Here is a 23,804-nt window from a genome sequence, read left to right on the forward strand (position 1 = left end):
GCCATGACTGAATTGTCAGCCAGAAGCTGACCTCAGGGGCTGGAGTCTGCTCAGCATTGCTTCTGCACAGGCTGAGGCACTCCTGCTTACACTAGAGATAGAAAAATCCCCTTTTAATATGTAGTTCTTCCAAGATTCTGGCAAGGTAACTACAGGTAACAATAAGGGGAGAGAGTAGCAGACAGATGGCTTAGTTAGCTAGATAAAACTTTTACTCCTACCACTGACATGGAGACACCCTATAACTAGAAGCAGGGAGCTTCTAATTTGCAGTAAGTCCACTGATAAAACCCAGCATCAACAGAATCTAATCCAAACACCAAGTTCGTTTATAACAGAAATAATCTCTTGCCTTTCAAACTGGTCAACCTGCTCATGATCATAGAATCATAGAAATTGCTTGAAAGAGTCCAGTGCAGAGCCACAAAGATGATTAAGGGAGTGGAACATCTCCCTTATGAGGAGATGCTGAGGGAGCTGGGTCTCTTTAGCTTGGAGGAGACTGAGGGGTGACCTCATCAATGTTTACAACTATGTAAAGGGTGAGTGTCAGGATGGTGGAGCTAGGTTTTTTTCAGTGATGTCCAGTGCTAGGACAAGGGGCAATGGGTGTAAACTGGAGCATAGAAGGTTCCATGTGAACATCAGGGAAAACTTCTTTACTGTGAGAGTGACAGAGCACTGGAACAGGTTGCCCAGGGGTGTTGTGGATTCTCTTATGTTGGAGATACTCAAGGCCCACCTGGACAAGTTCCTGTGTGATGTACTCTAGGTTACCCTGCTCTTGCAGGGGGGTTGGACCAGATGATCTTTTGAGGTCCCTTCCAACCCTTGGGATTCTGTGATTCTGTAATAGTTAGGGTTAGAAAGGACCTTAAGATCATCCACTTCCAACCCCCCCTGCCATGTGCAGGGGCACCTCACACTAAACCATGGCACAGAAAGCTCTGTCCAACCTGGCCTTGAACACCACCAGAGATGGAGCATTCACAACCCCCTGCGCAACCCATTCCAGTGCCTCACCACCCTAACAGTAAAAAACTTCTTCCTCATATCTAATCTAAACTTCCCCTGTTTAAGTTTTAACCCATTACCCCTTGTCCTGTCCCTAATGAAGAGTTCCTCCCCAGCATCCTTATAAGCCCCTTTCAAATACTGGAAGGCTGCTCTGAGGTCTCCACGCAGCCTTCTCTTCTCCAGGCTGAACAGCCCCAGCCTTCTCAGCCTATCTTCATACAGGAGCTGCTCCAGCCCCTGATCATTCTCGTGGCCTCCTCTGGACTTGTTCCAACAGATCCATGTCCTTTTTATGTTGAGGACATCAGAACTGACGTCAAGTCAGGGGCTGCTCTGCAACAAGTCTCTGCTCTGCAAGTGTTTGTAAAACAGCCTCTGGAACTCTGCTATGACAAGTGGGACTGCAGCCACAGCGGGTCACATTCCCCTCTATGTGTCTACTGCTAATTTCATCGTCTTTCAATGTTGTTACAAACCCATCTCTAGAAGAACCTTAACACAGCAAGACTGGGGTTTCCCCCATTCCCCCATAAAATAAAGAGATAAATGGTAAACTAATCCTGCTCTAAACTTTCCAAAACACACAGTTCAAGAGCATTATCAGTTGTAACTTCCTCAAGAGTGTATGTTTTAGAAATCTATTACTGTCTGCATGACATATTTGTGGATTTATTTGACAAATTGTTGGGCTGGGTGATGCCACTACTTGTTTTTAGTTGGAAACCTAAGTCCATGTGTTCATATCAGACTGAGAGCTGATGATTTTATTCAGTCCATTCACATAAATCTTCAGCAACATAATCCCATTGAGTATTATGAACCAGTTTAAAATAACAAGCAAGCGCATTCTCATCTTGAAAGCGTAATTATTTCAAGGTAAAAGATTTGTGACATTTGTATGCAGTAACAGGTAAGGCTTTAACTGTGTGGTTTTCTTGATGAGAAAAAGTATTTGGAAGAGCATCATTTGCATAGTTTTCTTTCCCAGAATACTCTTTTCTAGGGAGTTAGATCTATTGACCAGCAGGAAACAGGTTCACTGGCCGACTCAAGGCTCTAATCGTTCTTGTACTGCCTGAAAAAGAATCAAAGCAAACAAAATTTGGGATAAAATGATCAGAGAGCAGGCCCAGAATTGACTTTATGCTTGCAGATTGTACCAGAGGCCCACGTGGCCCAGTGAGGACCTTTCCACTCCCAGCACTGGAGGTGGTGGTGACGGGGGCACAGGGACAGAAGCTGCGCACTCACAGCATTTCTTCCACACCGCAGAAACTTGCTAAAAGCAACTGAGGTGTAAACATTTTTTCTCATGGTAAATGCAGCTGAGGAAACACCCTCCCAGGAGGCAGCAGAACCTTACTTTATTTGGCATTTATTTGGTTATGATCTCTGCGTGCCCCCTATCCCCATCTACCCATCTCTCCAGGCTGTCTAGATCCTTCTGAAGGACAGCACAGCACCCTAGGGTATCAGCCACTTCTCCCAGTGTATCGTCAGCAGACTTGCTGAGGAGGCACTCTATCCCTTCATCCAAGTCATTGACGAATAACTTAAACAAGACTGAACCTACTATTGACCCCCAGGGAACACCACTAGTTACAGTCTCCAACTAGACTGTGCCCCTGACCACAACCCTCTGAGACCCACCATTCAGGCAGCTCTCAATCCACCTCATCATCTGCTTGTCCAGCCAGCACTTCCTGAGCTTGCCCAGGGGGATGCCAAGGGAGACAGTGTCTAAAGCCTTGCTGAAGTCCACTGAGGAGTCTTTCGTCAGCTCTCTGATTCATGTTGGAATTACTCTCAAATTGTGCTTTTGAATAAAGTTGACCTAAGAAACAGACACAAGTTATTTTAAAATAGGAAAAACTCTGAAAATTGCTGTTCATTTAACCCAAATGACAACTGTAACACCAAGAAAGCAGCTTGCTGCCCCAGAAAACAAACCAACAAAACATTTGTAACACTTAGAAGCTCCCACAGCAAGATAAGAACATTCCTGTGTTTCAGCTGTGATCTGTTATCCCTAACACTCCTCCACAGAGAGATTCAGCCTCACTCTGATGGGTTTTCACAGGGTTTTGTGGGTTTAGAATATGCAGCCTCTCTGTCTGTGAAGTTTTTGAAACAACTGCAACTTCAGTGCCACCAGGATTTTTGAAGCTGGGATGCTCGGCACCAGCTGGCTTTCATTTTCTAACCCTGACTGTTTACAATTTAATGTCCATTATTTATAGTCCACTATTTGACATCAAGTGAATGTGCTACATAAATTATGTCATTCCACAGCACTGTTAAGGTTAAGCCCAACTATTATTTTAGTCTTACTGTAACATATTCTAAACCAATCATAGTCAGTAGAAAAGTACTATGTTATGTTTCCAGCGTAAAACCTCCCCTCTTGCAGAGCAGGGTCTACTGTGCAGTGAGAGGTGATGTTAGATGCCTGAAAAGAATAAATTAAATATAAAGCTTCTCTGGAACCCCCGGAATTACAGCATTCCTGCTGCCTTGCCTGCCCACTGCTTTTCATAAGAGCTGGTGAGGACCCAGGGAAGTAAAGTCTGAATAAGGGCTTATGATGTGGCTGAACCGCCCCCTCCCCCCAATATTTTCACTTCAGGAGCTTAGTTACAAGATCACTCTTTGTAGCACACATCTGTACTGATGCATACCCAGAGCTCCGCTGACTTTGTCAGAAAAATGGTCAGTGTTCAGGAAATGCAGCCCAAGGAAATCCTCTGGAAACTTTATAAGGGAAATTTTTACCGTGACTGTATCAGACAATGATGCTGTAACGCTCCTTTCCTTTTCAACCGAGATGCTCAGCCTGGGAAGTAAATAATGACATTATTTCCAAGAAGAAAATGAAGAAAAACCTGTATTTAGATAGTCATTCATTAATTAAAATAATTATGTATTATGCCTCCTTGCAATTGCATTTTTCATGATCAGTTGGTGATTATTTTTAAGCTGGAAAATATTAAGTGGCATAATCTTTTCTCTCTTATGCTGCACAACAGATGTTTTTCATATCAGGTTACATACAAATATACCAGACAAAAACTTGTTGCTGATGAAAACACCTTATTATTCATAATGACAAGAAATACTTGGACAGAAAAAAACAAAATACTTTTTATCATATTAATGAGACCAAATAAAATGATTCAATTTATTTTATCAACAAGTCCAATTCTTTTCTCTTGGCTATTTCAGAGGTTTTTTCAGACCTTGCCTTTCTTCTAAGCCATTCAGTTTTTATGACCCAGGTGGGCTTGCAGAACACACACATTCACTGCAGTTTTCTCCCCAGCAGACCAGGTTAGATACAAACACCCCTATATATGCTGGTGTACAAAGCGTTGCAATTGCAAAGGTGCTGGTTTGAAGCAGGAGGATCATTCTGCTTGACAGACAACAAACTATACAGGGGCAGAAACCCAACATGTCCTTGGCTCCTTTTGGATTCAAAAATAGTTGAAAGTAGTTGGTTTAGGACTTCTGTTATTGTCTAGAATGGCTTGTAAGGGAGGGAGTGCTGTGTATCCTGTGCCCCACACTAACAGCAGATCCCCTCAGAGGTTTATTCCAGCAATGCAAAAAGTTGGTGGAACTAGTTACATTCTACTCTTTCCTGTGGTGGTGAAGGATCCTGTTCTAATTAGTTCAACAATAAATTCTACATTTAAAGTACTCTCTTCAACAGTGGGCATTTAGTTACAGACAGCTATTCAAACACTTTCTGCCTTTCCATAAAAAAGGTTAGCTGGCCAGGTGTGAGTTGCTGCTAAAACAGAGGGGAAAAAACCCTTCAGCCTGTGTGGAGCCAACTGATAAATAAAAAGAGACAGTGAATGTTAAAGCCATCACTTTGCAGCACTCACTCTGCAGCTGGAGGCACACAAAGTCTCTGGTGGCAGCTGGCATGGCAGTGGCACAGGGGCTGCTATGTGCCACAGTGGGTCCTTTCCTTTGGAAGATAAATATTCTGCCCCTGATGTCAAAGCAGAAAGGCAGGCTGAAAGTGCAGTTGTCTGATTCTATTACACAGGCATAGAGAATTAAAATCAACCCTTTTTTTGTTCTCTGTATTTGAAATGGAGGATTGTGAAGGTACCCTACTTCCACTCATGAGTTACTCATGGGATAGGACATTTGGAAGCACTTATTTGAAGCAAACATGAAAGCAGAGGCCTGTGTGAAGAAAGATCTGACACACTGTCAAGTCTGGGAAAGGACAGGGTGATGTTTCTTACCCCTGGATGGTGGAGGTGGCCAACTCTGTCCATGGCAGCCGAGTGCTCTGCTCTCATTATTGTGGCGCAGGACAATTGCATCTGTAGAGACGTGGATTTGGGCAGGGGGATTCACATAGTTGATTTCAAACTGCACAAAGTGATTTGTTCTGTCTCCAAGTTTCCCCATCAGAGTGAGTCCTTTAATGACATCAACAAAAAATTGTCAAGTGACGGTGCTTTTAAGATATGAGTGATCTCAATAAAGCTGCTTCAGCTTTGTTGCTGAAACACATTCAGGGTCTCAAACCTAGTTCTGGGAGGCACAGTACTGCAGGCTTCAGCTCCATGTGGCCAAAGACTGCAGTGGGATCACCAGAGTCCATGGCCCTTCTGAGCACAGGACCAAAGAAAAACTGCAGTTTGTAAAGAGTATGCATCTTTCCATTAGCAGGTAGGGACCGCAGGGTTTAAGGTCTCTACATCCTAGGAAGCCCCCAAAGGCTGGGCAGCAGGAAACCCTAAAGACAATGGCTGTGACACCAGCAGAAGGAGGTGACCGCCAAGTAGACCGTGAGAAGTGCCCTCAGCTGTTGCACAGTGGAAGTTGATATTGCCTAATAGAAAGGAAAAATTAACCACAGCCTCTTTGATCACTGCAAAGCAGCAGGTGTGACACCATCCTTCACAAAAGGGGGTGATTCCCAAAAACACCAACTACTCTCATAGACCAAAGTGATTCTCCTTGTCCTTGATATCAAGAGTAATGGGGCTCACTCACCTTGCTCCGGATCTGAGAGCAGGTTGACAGAGGGCTGGGCTTTTCCATCAGTATTTAAACAGACTATTTCATTTTGTTTGGGTAATTGGAAGAGAAGCTGTGAATGTACATTGACTGAAAAGCCAGAAGAACAACGTTAGCATGCAAAGAAAACTCTAACCTGTTCCCTTTGGATAGGCACAGCAAAATTACATAGTCAATTCATACCTAAAACACTAGTTTTAACTTCTATGGAATAGAATGGTTAAAATCAACATAGTAATGATTATTGAAGAGCACACCCAGGCACAGCACCTTGATATGAATGAAAGTGACAGATTTTTAAACTTAGAGTTTATTAAAGTCAACGAGCTCTTAAAAAAGCCAAGGTTGAAGATACATTATATTGCATTTCTGTTGGTGGTTATATCCTTGTGCCAGAGAGGCTTTCTCATGGGGTATTTTTCACTTATGTGGAAAGAACTAGCCAAGGTTTGCATGAAGGTAAAGGGGTTTTTCATAGAGTTGATGCAGGCAGAAAAAAAAAATAGATGAAAACCTGTACATTACAGTTACATTAATTATTACAAAGGAACTAGTATATCTAGCATTAGTACTCACCAACAGGTTGTGCTCTCATTGTTTTTCTTTGCCTGGCAACTGAAATACTTAAAATTATTATGTTATGAGTAATAATTTCCCCTTATTATGAAGTTTATTAACTCTTCTCAATAAGAAGAGTTTAATGAAACATTTTTCTTTGAGTTAATTAATTCACCAGGAAGAACACTATGACAGAAGCCTTTACAGCAGAGCTCTTCACTGACTTCTATGGAGAGCTTTGCTTCAAACAAGTTGTACCAATGGGGAAAAAAAGCACAACATCCAATGCCTACTTCTCATAGGATCAACACTGGGACATAGCTACTACATTGAACACAGCACACCCACCCCAGCTCCTCTTGGCACACAACTGTGAATAACTACCTACTGACAACAGCTTCTTGTTGCCGCCAGACTGGGGCTCAGAGCACCATTGACCTGAAATAAAAGGTTTTTCCAATGTTTGGTTGGTCTGGGGCCATGCCTTGTATCTCCCTCCCCACCCTTTAACACAGGGAATCTCCCATTGGTTGCCCACTGGCTTTTTTGGATGTGCAAATGTGAAGATCCTATGCAGGACAGCAGACAGCGCAAGCTCTGCACTATGGGAGCTTTTGGAGAGGCTGAGCTCTTCCTGCAGCACCCTGGGACTTCCCCCTTGCAGGACAGGCATTGCCATTGTGCCCCACACTGGCTTCACATCGCAAACCCCGGGATGGTAAATATTACTTTTTTTTGATGCCCATTTCCTTCATGGAATCACAGAATGGTTTGAGTTGGAAACGACCTTAAGATCATCTAGTTCCAACCCCTCTGCCATGGGCAGGGGTGCCTTCACACTAGACCATGTTGCCCAAGGCTCTATCCAGCTTACTAGTATATGCTTTTCCAGATCTTTTACACTTATTTTCAGAAGTTATAATGTTTTTTTTATTTCTGAAAAAGGACCAGATTGTTTCCCTGGAAAGGGATCAAGATTGTTTTCAAAAGTTTGTAGTTAATTACAAAATATCTGCAGACTGAAATACATATAATAAAACCTCAACTGTATATCAAGTGGGCATCCACAATCAAAGAATACTTATTAAAGGAATATTGCTATCAAACTACATACTAAATGAACTTGATAACATTATTCTGAATATAAACAAATGAAAAGCACTTACCAGGAAGTGATGCACTCCTCAGTTTGTAAGCATCTGGAGAAAAAAAAGAGAGTATCTATATTTTATCCATGATGGTATTACATACCCTATGGGACTGTTTCAAACATCAAATGTGTAATTCTCCAGCTGCCTTCCTTTCCCAGCATAAACTATCTGCAGTAATGAGGTCCACCGAACATTAACACTGATACCTGCAAAATATTACCAGCCAAAGGGTAGAAATGGACAAAAACTACTAAGAACTTTATAAGGAAAGGATTAGCTAAAAGGGTTGCCACTAGTATGCCTGGGCCCTCACCCATCTTCACATGGGGATGGGGGACTTTTGGTGCCTGAGCAGGGCAGGATGGTCCCTGGGCCATGCTTCTGGTCAAGGAGTTTTCTGCTATAAAACTCCCTAGTGCCACTCTGAAACAGGTTACCTTCAGAGAACAGAGCTGCACTGTAATACCCTTAGTAAATTACTGTGAAAGAACTAGAGCAAAACCAGGGCTTCTCATCTATAAAAGCATTGCCATTATGATATATTATCGTAGCTGAGATTATCAGATTAATTATGCTGGAAGTTCAAAATTTATAGTCAAACAGATCTATTATTTCCAAAAAAAGAGAAAAACATTAACCTAAATCATCCTCAGAACTCATTAACTCATTCCAAAATATCTTGAGCTTAATTTTCTGATAGATGCTTGGCACACAGTAGGAAGAAGCAGAAGCATCATCAGCACCATTCACTTGAAGAACTACTTATCCTCATAAGTAAAGATAATTTTGACCTTACAGACTTTCTGAATGGAAAATTTTCTCCCTTTGTCCATGCTATCTACCCAAACCCCACACAGACCATGGCAGTCATTGCTTACGTTTTGCTTCATATATTATTTTAAATCTCAGATAATCACCTCTATAAACAAACACAAGCTTCTTTTTTTAATTTCATTAGAGACTATTATGGAAATATGCTACTGGAAAAAGAAGAAAACATTTACCTCCTACTGGAACACTGTTGCACTTCTCATTATCTAACACAAAGAAAAGGAACAGATTAGTGTCATACAGTCAACAGTCAATTACTTTACCGATGTGCAAACCAGAAAACTGGGACAAGCAGGTGTTGGGCTTCAGGAGATGAGCTTTTATGTGTGTTAAAGGCAGAAAGAGCACTTGCAAGTGGTAACATGCTTTCCTCCCCTGCATTCACTTTCCTACTTTAATGCTACAGAGAAGAGTGGCAGTGGCAGGAATGCTGAGTACCAGCTGTTACATTACTTTTAATTAATATTTAAACAAACTATTTTCCATTTCAACAAGAGTGCCCATTTCACCACTTCACCTTTTAAAACGAATCCTGTATGTTTTATCTGAAAGGATGCTAGTCCTTGAAATCCTGTCTCCAATGTGGCTTATTACTGTGTCATATCACTAGAAAATGAACCTAATACTGGAGGTCAACAACAAATCCTCAAAAACAGCACCATATTTGAAAGGGACTGTTTGATGCCTCATTTACCAGCTTCAGTGGGTTTGTTTGCCAGGCCTCTCTGCTCTTGGTCAGCTGGTTTGGTGACCACCATGGAAGTGAGGGGTGTACCGCAGAGACAGCTCTAATGTTTGAGCCTCCAGGCTTTTCTGGTCCTCTTCTTGTGCTGAAATACTAAAGTCGGTATTAATAATGAAGAAATAACATATACAGACTATGAGCAGTTCATCTTCAGATTCTTTTTCATATTCATATCATGTATTTCAGAGTAATGTCAAGAAGAATATTTTCTATTACATTTTCGTATGTGTATATACACCTATGTATGCATGTTTAATGATACAGGGCTGTCATAAACTGAAAGGCACCTCATGTTCCTCATACAGGCATGTAGTATTCTTCCAGTGTACTATGTTCTTAATACTATCTACAGAAATATTTCTTTGTGGATCTTTCATTTGTATTTTAAATTAGAAATTTGTAATAGGAAGCAGGAAGACACTTAACGATTTTTCCAGCAGCTGCTGAATGGTTAAGTAAGCCCACAGTCTCTCTATGAAATTTCCAAAGATGTAACTTTGATTTTGAAATACTTGCTCCTTCTCTTTGACATTTGCTTCTTCCTTAAGAGTCAAGTCACTAGAATGCTAAAGTGGGAGAAAACTGACTGTCAAAAGAAGAGTTGCAGATTTCTTTTAAAATCACATTATTAGACTTCAAATAACATCTTTCAGTACCAAAGTGCCCTTTTTGTCCTTCAATTTTGTCCTTTCCCATTGAAAAATGGAACCCCAAACTACAAAAGCAGCATGTATTTTGGATCTATATTTATGAACTTGAAACAGTGTTGAAAAAAGAAGGTAATGAAATGGTTCTATTTCATTATTTTTGAGATGATTAATTAATATTTCCTTCTTTAATCTAAAAATACAAACCAGTTCCTAAAAATGCTTGAAAGGCCAAAATATTATAGTTTTGAAAGGATTAAAATTACTGTTTGCTTATTTGTGGATCTACTTCAAGGTTTTTATTTTGCTTTAAATTCAGGAGAAGAAAATTTCCTGAATTCTCAAGCATTTTCCCCAGATAGGAAAGCAGCACAATGCCCAAATGCAGAGAACATGTACTGCACACTAAAGACTTCCTGAAGTCTTCTAGTGAACTATAAAAGACAGAAGGGTTATACATTTTTCACAGTTAGTAAACTAAGCACTTACTGACTGAGCTTTAATTTCTACTGGAAAAAGATCAAGCTCATTGCTAATTTTTCCAGATACAACAATTTCAGATCCTTCAAAAACCAGCTTGAAATCATTCTTTGTTAATCCCTCAATGGCATTTCCTGGATACTGCATTTCAATTTGCTTTAATATTGGGGTAGCCACCTCTTGATAAAATCCCTAAAGAGAAGCAGAGAGAGAGCACGCACATGACTGCAAAATTACGCAGAACAATATACCGAATGTCTAAAACCCCTTTAAAAAGAAGGGAACAAAGCTTTTCCTTCAGCAGTATAGGACTGCTGCTAGGAAAAACCCCATACATATTTCTTCCCAAAGTTCAGCGCACCTTCTCTAACCAGGCTTGAGATGCCATATGAACACTTCTCATAGTAATTCAAATATCCAACCAGGATCCCCATCCCGTTCAGTCAGGTGTTTTGCTTTAGCCCTTTTGAACTCTGATTTTTTTTTAAACTTGATTAATCCTGAGGATGAATCTTTCTCTGTACTGGGGCTGGCATGAAGCAAATCCAGGCAAAACAGGTGGAATTGGCTTCCCAAAAAAGAGAACATCTCTGAAGTTATAACACCTCTCCAAATGGACAGGAAAGATCCAGGCTGGTGGTATTGCAGAGCCAGTTTGCCTGTATGTGCCTCAGACTACCTGCTGAGCTCTAGGGAAACCATAGCAAACAGCTTCCAATGGTGGAGCTTCAAGGGGTTTAGAATAGGATCCAAGAACAGATGTTTTCTTAGCATCACCTCCCCTGGACAATCAGTCTTTTTTCAGAGGTACAGAAATGTGTGAGTTCCCAGGTTTGTCCAAACGCATTTGAGGACAACTTGAATCATGGTTAAGGTACAAACCCTCAGATGCTGCCAAACTGCTTCCCTCCCTCCCCAAAATCATCAGATAAACTGAACTCCAACTCTCTATCTCAGAAAATATTCTAAGACATAAGCCACAGCTGATAAATGGGATTTTTTTTTAGCATATTCCTTAGTCCTGACCTGGAGCTGCAAGGCTGCATCAGCATTTTCATATATACGACGTGCTATCCCCCCATTGCTTAGGGCCATTTTCTCCAGGAACTTATAGCTGACATCAAACCCGAAGCCAAGACAGAAGAGCGCATATTTCCCATTGACTGCTTTCTGAATGTTTTCTTCAATAACTTCCACATTACTCTCACCTGGAATTGAAACAAAAATATACACTTGTGTGGTTGGGTTTTTAAAAAGTAGAAAAAGACAGCAGCGGGTTTAATGGAAAACTCTTCCTAAAGCCTTTTAGAAATTATTCAGAATAAAATCTTGAAAATATATGGGACAGAATTTCAGTAACTGAGTTGAAGATGAAAGCATCACTCTGCATATGGAGTGCCAGAACCTCATTCTCCCCCCTTAATGACTTTTACTAACTCCTACTCATGTTGTCATGAGTAAGTGCAAATTATTTTACAAGATTATGAGGGCCAGAGGAAGTTTTTAGGACAAAAGGGACACACTCTACAAATCAACAGAGCAAGGGATGGAAACACTTGATCAAGCATTGGGAAGACAAGTACCATCCATAAAAATTATGCACATCAATTCAGAGAAGAATGGCCTGGTTAATGGTGTAATTCACACAAACTGCCAATTAACTCAGCCATGCTCCTCTCTCAGCCCTTTTGCTGACAAAGGGAAAAGATTTTCATGCCATCATCTCATCCCATTTGAAGAGCCACTGAGGGCCCTGTATGGAAAGCTTCTCTATCAGCACTTCCAGGCAGGAACTGCCTGTAGCAGTATTATGGGAGCAGCTCAGATTTTTTCCCTTTCAGCCTGCCTTACCAAGGAAAGCAATGCATGCAATAACACTGTATGTGTTCACCTGGCATTCCACATTGGCCTGATTTCTAGCCAGCTTGTGCATGTGTGATGTGCCTGGGAATACTTGAGACACACTGTGGCTGTGCTGAGTAGGCAGCACCATAAGATGAATTATATCTAACAAAAAACCTGAAACAAATAAACTGACACTAAACCAGTAAGGATCACATGATGTGAAAGGCAGAATGTTCTTATTAGAAGGCTTACAACTGAATTAATATTACTGGACTCGAAGAGATACTGCTTGCCACACAAAACAGACCAGCTTCTGTTCAGAACAAGCGATGTTTGTGCCATTGCATTGGGAGTTACTGTTTATTTAGTGCAATGTTTTTATCTCAACCCTCTGGTTTGTGCTATCACAGCTAATTACTAGTTAAGAGCTAGACATAGAAAAGAATATAAAACAAGAGACCCCTTGAAAATATCTCAAGTTTGGGTCAAGGGGGGTGAAAAAGCATAAGCAATGCCTCTCAAATGGCACCATACATAATGCATGCAAAATGTCTATGTATTTGCTCTGGCTGTAAGTATTTTACTTTCACCTTTCAGCTATGCCTGGAGTATCTCCAACAATTCCTTCAAGTTTATAAACTGGGAAACCAATGGTATTTACCAAAACTCTTCCCAGCTAAATGACATGTAGTCATGGGTGGGCACTTCTTACAGCCCTTGCCATAGCCCTGTCATAATCGTCCTCTCTCGAACACAGATCCAGAAATGACCCAGCCTACTTATAACAAAACTCTTTTGAAGCATAGGCTACATCTTCCATGCTGGGATGCAAGTGTAAAAGATATAACAAACCCAGGAGAGAAAGAACTGAGCTAGTATTTACTCACCAGAAGTGGGCTAGCCATCCGTCAGCAAAATTATCATGGAGACACTCCGTTCCGGCAGCCCCTCAGTTTTCTCCAGCCCACTCACAGCAGTCAGCAGGGCATGATTGATATCTGTGCCTATAATGAGAAATCAAGCATCACTCACCTGGAAAGATCATCTGAAGAAATCAGTGCACCTTATCCACAGAGGCCCTGCAGAGTTATCTAAAGTTTTCTGCAGGAAGTAATCCTTCAGAGAGATTAGGATTCAGGGCTTCAGCCTACTCGGCTTAATTACAGTGTATTATATTGCAGTGACAATGGTTGAGTGTTCTTCTGGGATCGTTTTCCACACATATGTCATGGGAAATACAAACATGTCTAGAGCCATTAGAAAGTGCTTAAATAAATACACTGTCATCTGTCAACCCACTTTTCAGAACTGTCTCTTATTTGAGAAGTCAGAGAAAAGAGCTGTGCACAGATGGCTTTGGTGCTGTTCACACCTGGGATAAAAAACCCTACATAAATACCAATAGGATAACATTAACAGGAGATAGAGCCTTTAGGTGTGCTTAAAACTAAATAAAACAGGGCACACTGAGTTGTGCAGCAGTTAAAATGCTTCATGCCTATTTTGGTTGGTTTGTTTCTGTAGTGTGGCTTACACAGGTGTATGACTTTGCATGCATTTTATTTTACAAGGGGACCCTTGATAATTAAATAACAAACAAAAAAAAACCAAAAACAAAACCAGCAAATTGTTGTCAAATATTGACTGAATTGCATTTTCCTGTAGGAAAAAAAGGTACTATTGGGAAATCTTCCAGCCACCTCTGTTCTAAAAATCTGAAACAAAACTTTGTGGCTTGTACGGTTCATAGATCTGATGCAACCGTCTCTCTTTATCCATATCACAATGTAGTCACCCAACTGTCCACTCCCATGTCCAGTCTTTCTCTCCCACTCATAACTATTAAAATACTTACTTGCTTTATGAACACTTATGGCAGCTCTGTGCCAGTATACAATTAATAAAAATACTTGTTTTTCTAAGCAATATATTATGTTGAGTGACAGGCTGTGGTTACAAGCATCTCGGTGGTGCCTTGTACCTCCACTAGCAGAAAGGGTTTGCACAAATCCTGCAGCACTTGCCACGTTCTCTGCAGTGGCTGGCAGCAAAGAGGTCTTCCACTCCACCACTTTGCTGTTAAAGGTGATAAAGCTGAAACGATCTTCTGGGCGGAGGTCTTGTAAAATCTTCAGCAGGGCATCCCTAGTCTGTTCCAAGGAGAAAACAGTCACTTTGAGTATTACTACTTAACCAGGATTGGAATTGCTGTGTAATAAGGGGGTTTCTCAACAGCACTATTTGAGATGCAGACCAATGCTCTTATGTAGTCGCAATGGCATTTTTCAGGTTGAGAACACCAGAAGTGTCTGATTCACTTAACTTGCAAACACAAACACCTATGAGGGCTGTAATGGGCTTGTCTGCTCCCTAGCAAAGCTACACGCACAGTCATCAAGAAAGGTAAACCAGACAAACGGATTCTTTAAAACTAATTAAAAAAAATTAGATATTATCATTCTGCAAAGATACAGAAAAAATGCTCTCTGCCTAAATGTTTGATACTTGTGAGAACAGCCATATCAGAAAAGTGTTGCTCTTTAATAGCCCAAATCTGTGCACTTTTCAAGTGTTTCTCTATGTCTGAAAATGTTGTTGTCTACAAAACCAGTGTGTATTTCTGAAGTGAGATTCACAGCTGCTTCCTCCAAAGGCTGCTGTGTGTGACGGACACAAGTAGGGATCAGTACTGTGAGGTACATTACCTGTTCAATTTTTCTGCCTGCCATGGAGCCACTTCGATCTATAATGAAGACGACATTTCTGGGAAACACTGGCATTTCTTGGGGTGCAAAGTAATGCACAAAATACCCATTGACAATCTGAAATACAGAATGGAAAATCATGTATAAAATTTCATCTAACTAACTAAAGTCTCCTTCTCTGGAGACATTCAAAACCCGCCTGGACACGTTCCTGTGTAACCTTATCTAGGTGTTCCTGCTCTGGCAGGGGGATTGGACTAGATGATCTTTTGAGGTCCCTTCCAATCTCTAACATACTGTGATACTGTGATACTGTGAAATATTGCATCTTCAGATTCTGGCATAGCCAGAAGGGGGATGCATGCTCAGTGTTCTGTTCTTCTAGATAAGCTCAAATCAAAGAACTATTAAAATATATTTCCCTAGCTGGAAGCAAGACTACCTGTGGAAAGCAGATTACAAGAGAGGGCAGTGCATATATGTATTATACACCTCTGCCATATGTATATCTGTATTATTACTGTATGTTACTTCTTGATTATCACCTATGAGCACATCTCTGCTCATTGACTGCCATCTTTTAGCACATCCATGTATAGTTCATTAGTGAAATGGTATGCAAAATAGTGTACTTTGTTCCCCAGGATATGCAGTGGCCCATAAATATTTTCAAGTTCCTGGCCTCTTTAGTTATGCCTCAGTTGTCATAAAAAATAAATCAAGCAGTCATTTCAATAGTGACATAAAGCACATCCCTCTAAACTTTATTTACAAGAAGCTACAAATACACCTTAGGTCAGCCAAAATAATAAAAACAGAATGTAGAGAGACATCTATAATGAGCAGATTTGGTATGGAATCAAAATTTGAAAGCCTGATTCTTTTTTTTTTTAATGGATGACCCATTCCTGCATTGTGCCTGGTGTCTTTGGGGATTTACTGACTATGGCTACCAGTTCCTGCAGACCCTGGATTAATGAAAATAGCTTTTCCTGTCACTCCTGGTGTTTCAAAGTAACTGTTGCTGTTTTTCTGATTGCACTTCACATTCAGACATATCTGTGATCTTAAAACATTTTTATTTCTATTGATTTTTCACCTGTATATCACCTGCAGTGGCATCTCTCTTAACATCATAACGCACAACAAAATCACCATTGAGGAGGGTTTCATCAAATTCAGGATTTATCTTCTGTTCATCTACAGTTGGCTTAAATAAAATACGAGCCTGCAAGCAATCAGAAAAAAAGATGTAAAGCAACATATCTTAAAGCTGCCACTGGCAGTAACATCTGGCAGTGACTGCTTTACCTTGGTTTCGTTCTGCACTTTGGTGAGCACCTTAGTTAACTCATTTGTCATGAACGTGCTGTCTGTCTCCAAGAAGCGTATGCCCTGTGGCTCGAAGATGTGCACATCAATCTGCCAGTGGAGAAGTCAGCATCAGAGGGAACACAGCTGTGCCCAGAGCCACCACACTGCTCCCTGCCCAGCCCTCACGGGAGGACAGCTCACCTGGAAGTGCTTCACAAGCTGCTTCGGTCGGACCTTGATGAGCAGCTCGAAATTCCCCAGCTGCCGCTTCAACAGCTCCTCATATGTCAGCTCAAAAGTGACTTTGCTGGCAGCTGCGATGCTGACAGACACATGAAACTGCTCCAGCTTTCTGCCTGTGATTCTGCAGGGGGGGCAAACAGAGATTTACCTCCTAAAGTGAAGGTTTTCTTGTGGTGGCCAAAGTTTATGAATTGTGCTAAATAATGACCAAGGGGCCACATGGAATAATAAAAAAGAAAGAGTAGCAGTAAATCCTATTCATCATATAAAGACTTTTCACATTGCCTGCAGTACTGTATACATCACATATATTACAATAGCATGCCATGGCTGCTGCATATGCAAGCTGAGAAATGAAGCAGAAATAAAGCAGACTGGGATCAAGTAGAACTGGGAATGAATACATGGGAAGCAGAGATTAAATGTATCCCAAAAGTCTGACATCTGCTCAAGTACCATGGTCCCCTATGCTTGCGGGGAAGCAGTCTCAATGACTGAGCACCATCCCAGACCAACAAGGTGGTCCTGCATGATGGCAAGTGCCAGAGGAACACTAAATAGTGACACCTCCCACTGAAGCCCATTGCAGTATCAGATATAAATCATATACATGTGTGAACATACACACACACACACACACACACAGAGTCCCTCCCAACAAGAACCCAAGGCTGCTTTTCACATTTATCCCTATCACATTAAATCCTGGCTCCCCCAGCTGAGGGAGAAGCCAAGGAAGAGCATTGGAGCAGGATTACTCAGGGCAGCAACATACTTGACAAGGCCGGCACTCTGCCCATGTGAGACTGCAGTGTTATACTCCTTTTGAGCAGAAGCTTTTTCCTTTATTATTCCTGGGTATACTTTACCATCGATGGACCTGTTTGGTTGCCATAAAAAATAATTAACATTAGGAAAGCAACAAGAGGAGTTCTGCATTTCATAGCCCTCAGGGCATGAGCAAGGGGTACTGTTTGGCTCCCACATCCCACTCTATCCAGAGGATGTCAGTAGCCACCACCACAACACAGCCCTCCTCCTTGCAGGGTCTCAGGGAGGCTGGAGCAGGAGGAACACCACCACTGAGCATGTTTGTCATCTACCCTGTGGCAGCAGGCACCCTTGCCCTCTCTGCCTTATAGAATTATAGAATAGATAGGGCTGGAAAGGACTTCTATTCGGCTGCCTACTGCTTTGCCTCACAGAGTGTTTTGTGCAGGATGCTCCAGAGCTCAGCTCATTGTGCTCTTTTCTCAGTACCCCCTGAAAAAAAAAAGATAAAAGCACCCCCAGTCCCCAGAGCTGCCTCCTTCACACCACAGGTAAGGACTGGTCCTACATGGAGAAGTTGGTGATGAAGGCTGTCTTGGGTAACTCCACTTCAAAGGTGGCCTCTCTGGACTCATTAGCTCGGTTGACAATTTTGCTGGTGATGAGGGTGTGAGCGAATCGTGATGTGACCTTACAGTCCATGTGGAGGCTGTAGATTTCAATACCATGCTGGAAAAGAAGGAAACCAGGCTGAAACAGGAACACAGGTTTTGCTCCTAAGCAGCCCTTACCCGGGTGATGTTACTGGAAAAGTCTGATGAAAGAATGAACCGTTACAAGGTCCAGCTGGAACTGGGGAGGGTGAATTGTTCATGTCCAGGCTGGCCATCTGCTCATTCACAACTCTGCAGCTGCTTCCATAGAAAATCTGCAGCTATGCCTGCATGTTGTTCCACAGAAGGCTTCTGTCGAGCCTTTTTCTGTGGTCTTCTCTCCTTGGGCTACTCTGCAGTAGCTGCTGTGTCACCACGATACATTGCCTAAGATAAACCTGAGAAAAATCAGATGTCTAAGCATTTGATCCATGGGAAGAAATCTGATAGCATTTTATGCAACTAATTACTTGCTCTCCCAACTGTTGACTTTTCTGCATGTTTTTCAGCTTGGTGTCTTGTGTCACATACGATGTGAGGAGGTTTGAAACCCTGTGTGGGCCTCCAACCTCCCGCTGGTTGCACAAGCAAGGATGCCCTTTGAGCGCTTGTGTTTCTCCTGGTCTGGTGCTTCGTGACGCTCCAAGAAGGGGGCTCTCCTGGAGCTGCCTGGAAACGCTCCACAGGGAGGCTGGAGTGGGAACTGCCCCTGTAAACACCCTCGTTTTGCATTTAGGATGTCTGCTTTAAAAGCTCTACCTGTGTGTCAGCAGTGACACTGAGAAGGGTTGATCTGGGCATCACCAGCCTCATAATAGCCCAATAGTTTCTTAAAACAAAAAAGCTCAGCATCAGAACAGTTCACACTTCTATCTTTACTTTTCTAGCCTCACAAATCCTTTGAATGAGTAACTGACCTTTGGTTATTTTGATAATGCACCTCCTGTACTTTGCTCGCTAACTAATAGCATCCACAAGCATCTTCTTAAAGCACTGGTTGAAATTCAGAAGTTTAATCAGGCTAAACACAGTCACTCAGTACTTGGGCATCAAGGCAGGAGGTGACATAGCCAACGCCGTGTGAATAATGGATGGCTGTTTATTTTTTCATTATATGCTGCCAGAGTATGCTCCATCTCCTGTTGCCTACTGACAATCCAGGACAATGGAATAAAACCCCAAAATATTCATTGAGAGAACAGTTTCTGATCCTGGCAGTATGGGTGCCTTCCCCTGCCCACCCCCAGCTGGAGTGCTCCCTGCCTGGACTGGGGCTATCTCTCCCAGGAATGTTCCTTCCCAAAGGCTTTCTGAGCACCTCTGCTCATGTTTGCTGCCCTGCCATACTCAAACCTGGCACCCCTGCAGCAGCCACATGACCTGCCCCTGCCTCACAGAAACCTGCCTGCGTTTCACACTTTCCTGAATAGGCACAATGGAAATACAAGCCTTTCACTGTTTCCCTAACAATATAAAGGGCCTTAAAAGGACCCAAAGCTCTAAAATCACACCACCGTACACTTAACGCTCCACAGGCGCAGTCACCAGAGGATATAACTGCATTATCTGGCCAGCTACCACAAAATCATGGATCACCAAATGAGCAAACAAGATATTGTCAAAAAGAAATAAAATACAACAAATACCTTTTGAGCAATAGCTTCTGCTAATACTATGAGTGAGGAAAAGACCATCAATGCGAGCAATGTTCTCTCCTCCATTTTGGAAAGACCAGATTTTCAAATGAAAACTCGGTTGGGCTTAATCAGTTAATGAGTAACCTGTGCTTGGGGATAAGATGTAGGCTTTGAAGAGACCCAGAAACTTAATATTTACATGTTAAACATAGGTAAAACTTGGACTAGGTTAACGTTTATTTTTCCAGCAGATCTTTGCCATTAAACATTAGAATTTTAATGTTTCATAATGCATAAGGTTGAGAAAACCTTATGTTTTCTTTTTAAACTTCAATCGCACTGTGGCATGTGAGACCCAAGGCAGATGAACTGGTCTGTGCAACAACAGGCAGTTTTGCACGCATGAATCTCTACCATATCCAAGAGTAACAATTTGAAAGGGCACAACCTTAGAGCCCTTTGAAAGGGCACAACCTTAGAGCCCCTAGAACACATGGGAGGTTTGGAGATTGCTAATACATGCAATATTTATGTCAGATTTTACAGCTGGCGACTTCTGCAAACCTCATGTCTCACTGCCCAACCAGGGGTACAGAGCGGCCCTCTGCAAACATCCTTGTTTGCCTCCTCTGACAAGTCATGATCCTTGCTGTCAAATAGCAAAGCCAGCCGTGGTTTGTCTTCAGCTAAACAGTAAAAAGAAAGTAATCAATCCTGGACTCCCCGAGTCAGTACTGTACACACATGTAGGTAAGTGTACAAAAGACACAAACCACCCAAAACCAAGTGCAACAACAGCCATGCACAGGAGCACACCTGGCCTTGTCCAGCCCTAGCACAGCTTCAGCGTATCCAAGCAGGGATTCTGCAATGTTGCCTTTAACCCATGCACTCAGTGCGGCTGTTTGCATGGAAGATTAGTGCTGGGAGACCTCTGCACCTAAATTTACATGGAAACTGAGTGTGATTACTATTTTCATCCCCTATTTTATAATGAAATCTTCATCCAGCAGGGACCTGAAGTGAAGCTTTTGTTTGTCAAGGCATGGCTTGTAGTCCTAGAAAAAGAAATTCTCCTACAAGTCCGATTTTGTACACAAATAATTATGGACCCTGTTGTATTAACAATTCCTAAAATACATGCTCACTCATGGTGTTTAGGTAGTCTCCTACACCGGATAGTTCATGTAACTACTAAGAAGATACTTCACCTGAACAGTTGTAATTCCTATCTATTCTACAAAGCTTTTGAAACACATTGTGGGGACATTAGGCAGTGGGAAAAACAGACCCTAGGCAGAAGCCATTTCAAAAGTTCATCTGAGTTCTACAACTGGGGAAATCAAGCTGAGAAATGGGGACCAGGGAGAAAATTGTCAGAAACCATTCCTGCACCACATGCCTGGAACTTGCTTGTTTCATTGGAAAGCTTTCAGCAGGCTTCATTTGTTTATTCAGTCCCAATGCAAGAAAACAATGTTTGAAATACTGCAAATATCAACAGGACAGGAAATTAATATCCCCGAGGGCTGTAGGTTCAGAGGATCCTGTATATATTTATATGAACACACATGGAACTGGAATAGGTTGCCCAGGGAGGTTGTGAATGCTCCATCCCTGGCAGTGTTCAAGGCCAGGTTGGACAAGGCCTTGGGTGATATGGTTTAGAGCGAGGTGTCCCTACCCATGGCAGGGGGGTTGGAACTTGATGATCTTAAGGTCCTTTCGAACCCTAACTATGCTGTGATTCTATGATATACAGGTACCTTAACATTCAACCAGCTGGTGCTGTGGAGAGATGCAATATGGAAAGACCTTTTCCTCCCTCAGCCCTGAGCAGATGAAGGCTGAATCCTGCCCACCCTCCACGATTTCTCTACCTGTCTGCCACGTGCTGGCAGCTCCAGGCGAGCAGACAGCCCTTTCTCAACTACATCTGCTGTTCATCCACATAAAACCACTTTTTCATATTGCTTTTTTGACCTTACTTCCTTCCCCCCCACTCCCCCTTATAACTCCACAGTAGATGATGCCATTAATTGTCTTAAATAAACACAAAGGTCCTGTGGAAATACATGCATCTGTGTTTGGTTCATTGCTATGTTACAGACAAAGTGCCCAGGTGGACAGCATGCTTCTAGTGGCCTCAGATTTGCAAGGAGATGCTAGTGCAGGGCTCAGTAATTTATTACTTTGACAGTCATTTACAAGTTCACCATAAAGAGTGTTGAACACAGCCTGGTCTTACAACACTTGTGATTTAAGTAACTTTTTAAAAAATAAACCACACTTCTGTTTGTATGCAAATACTGTATTGCTTATAGCAGGACGTGTAAATAGGTATATCTCAACAGAAAAAACTGCTCTACATTTGATTAATTTCTACAACTTTGATTCTTTAATCCCTTAAACCACACTGGACTACGTACTTAGTGGCCTAAGATCCCCAAGAGCCAAAGCTTTAGCTTTAATTAAGTGGATCTGTCACCACTTTTCTAATACCCGCATGTAAAATCACACGGACATTGAAGAGCTGTTTTAACTGCACAGCTTTAGGCTGCGTGGTCAGCTCTGCCCTGCTCGTGGGTTCACAGAGCCGGCCAGCTCCCAGCAAAAGCTGTGAAATCCTTCCTGCATCCCTCTGTGGCTTGCTGAAGCAGCTACAGGAAAACCCTTGTGCTCAGCCTTGTCCCCAGGCTCGACCTCCTTGCTCCTGTGCAAACCACCACTAGCAGCTGTCCCTGGTGTTGTGCAGTGCCCACTGCTGCTGGTACACTGGGCACCAGTCCCATGGCACACAGTGCTTCTAACTGAAGAGAATGAACGTGCTCTAAAATGACTCCAGATCACCTTGGAGAAAGGATCTAAATCCACTGTGGGAACAGTCATGTCTTTTGACTGCAAAATTACTTAAAAACTCAAACCCTGGGGCTTTGTTCACATACTTCTCTGTCACTGATTCTTGTTAAGAAAATGAGGGGAAAAAATGAAGAAAACACATTTTCCATGTTTGGACTCACTAGATTTGCAAGGCTTGAAGAAAGAGATAGCACACAGCTTCATATATTTGTTCCTCTCAACTACAACCATCTCCTGTCCTCCCAAAGTAGCCAGTAACTGCCAGTGCAGTAGCCAGGCTGGGGACAGGAGCAATTCCTGCAATTCATACAGGAGAGCATGGACTTGTCTGTCACAAAAAGGGCATTGACTTCATCCCAGGGGTACACTTTTACCTCCAATGCGTATTTTTCAGATGAGGTCCATATTAAAAGACAAAAAACCAAAATGAAATCCCTAGTCCCAAGCACTCACTATCGCACTGGGAAGCATCACAAATTATTGAACCTGAGGACATCCTGGAAATAAAACTGTCCACAAAATCCCTGTTCCTGGCAGATAACTTCCTTTGATCCCTGCTGTGTCTGTGGAACACAGGTTTCTGTGCAGCACCAACATACCCTAAAGCCAGGTCTGAAACACAGCATCCCCCTCTCCTGCTAACCAGTCTAGCCAATTTGCAATATCCAGTCACTTGTCTCCTACAGAAGAAAGCAGCAACAACATTTTGCCCCACTCTTCCCTCTCCATAATTTTCCTAATAATTAAACAACCTCCTGCCAACTTCTCATCACAGATGAATTAAGGAGACTTTGTTAAACCTGAAGCAGAGATAGATTTAGTGCTACGAGGGTGGGAATTTTTTTCCTCAGTGTTTTATCTTCAGAGCTCTAGGAGAGTCTTTGCCAAAGGTTCCCCAAGGAGGTTGTGAATGCCCCATCCCTGGCAGTGTTCAAAGCCAGGCTGGACGAGGCCTCGGGTGAGATGGTTTAGAGTGAGGTGTCCCTGCCCACAGCAGGGGGGTTGGAACTGGATGATCTTACGGTCCTTTCCAACCCAAACTATTCTATGACTCTATGGTTCTAAAGGAAAATGCTGTGCTGAGGTGCCTGTGAGGTGCCCAGACCCCACAGAGAAATAGTGTCCAGCAAAGACAGGAGGCAGGGTCTTTGTATATGCTGCAAATAATTGTCTCTGAAATGGAAAAAATGGGGCAGGGCAATGCACCAGCAATATCATTATACTTTTAAGGACGCCCCACTCCCCCCCTTAACCCCAAAGGATTTACTGCTTCCTTAGAATCATAGAACAGGGTTGGAAAAG

General features: G+C 42.3%; 2 protein-coding genes across 2 annotated transcripts in view; both read right to left on the bottom strand.

The window, feature by feature from the left end:
- MUSTN1 (musculoskeletal, embryonic nuclear protein 1) overlaps positions 1-23,804 on the bottom strand; it is a 53,777-nt gene that overhangs the window by 24,287 nt on the left and 5,686 nt on the right. The gene's annotated exons all lie outside the window — the stretch shown is intronic.
- ITIH4 (inter-alpha-trypsin inhibitor heavy chain 4) lies at positions 1,642-19,802 on the bottom strand. The gene is given in 24 exon segments (XM_061357264.1): positions 1,642-2,092; positions 2,668-2,851; positions 3,696-3,850; positions 5,280-5,311; positions 5,314-5,459; positions 6,040-6,153; positions 6,640-6,678; positions 7,006-7,059; positions 7,788-7,820; positions 8,777-8,809; positions 9,298-9,374; positions 9,376-9,441; positions 9,775-9,914; positions 10,485-10,667; positions 11,502-11,683; positions 13,208-13,324; positions 14,302-14,470; positions 15,026-15,142; positions 16,125-16,253; positions 16,337-16,447; positions 16,541-16,703; positions 17,358-17,462; positions 17,922-18,082; positions 19,653-19,802. Coding segments are annotated over 23 exon segments (2,571 nt in total). The 5' UTR covers positions 19,728-19,802; the 3' UTR covers positions 1,642-2,092; positions 2,668-2,681.

Source organism: Neopsephotus bourkii, unplaced genomic scaffold, assembly GCF_033783945.1.
Source record: "Neopsephotus bourkii isolate Nb327-2 ecotype Australia unplaced genomic scaffold, CSIRO-AGI_Nbou_v1 NB_887, whole genome shotgun sequence".
NCBI lineage: Eukaryota > Metazoa > Chordata > Aves > Psittaciformes > Psittacidae > Neopsephotus > Neopsephotus bourkii.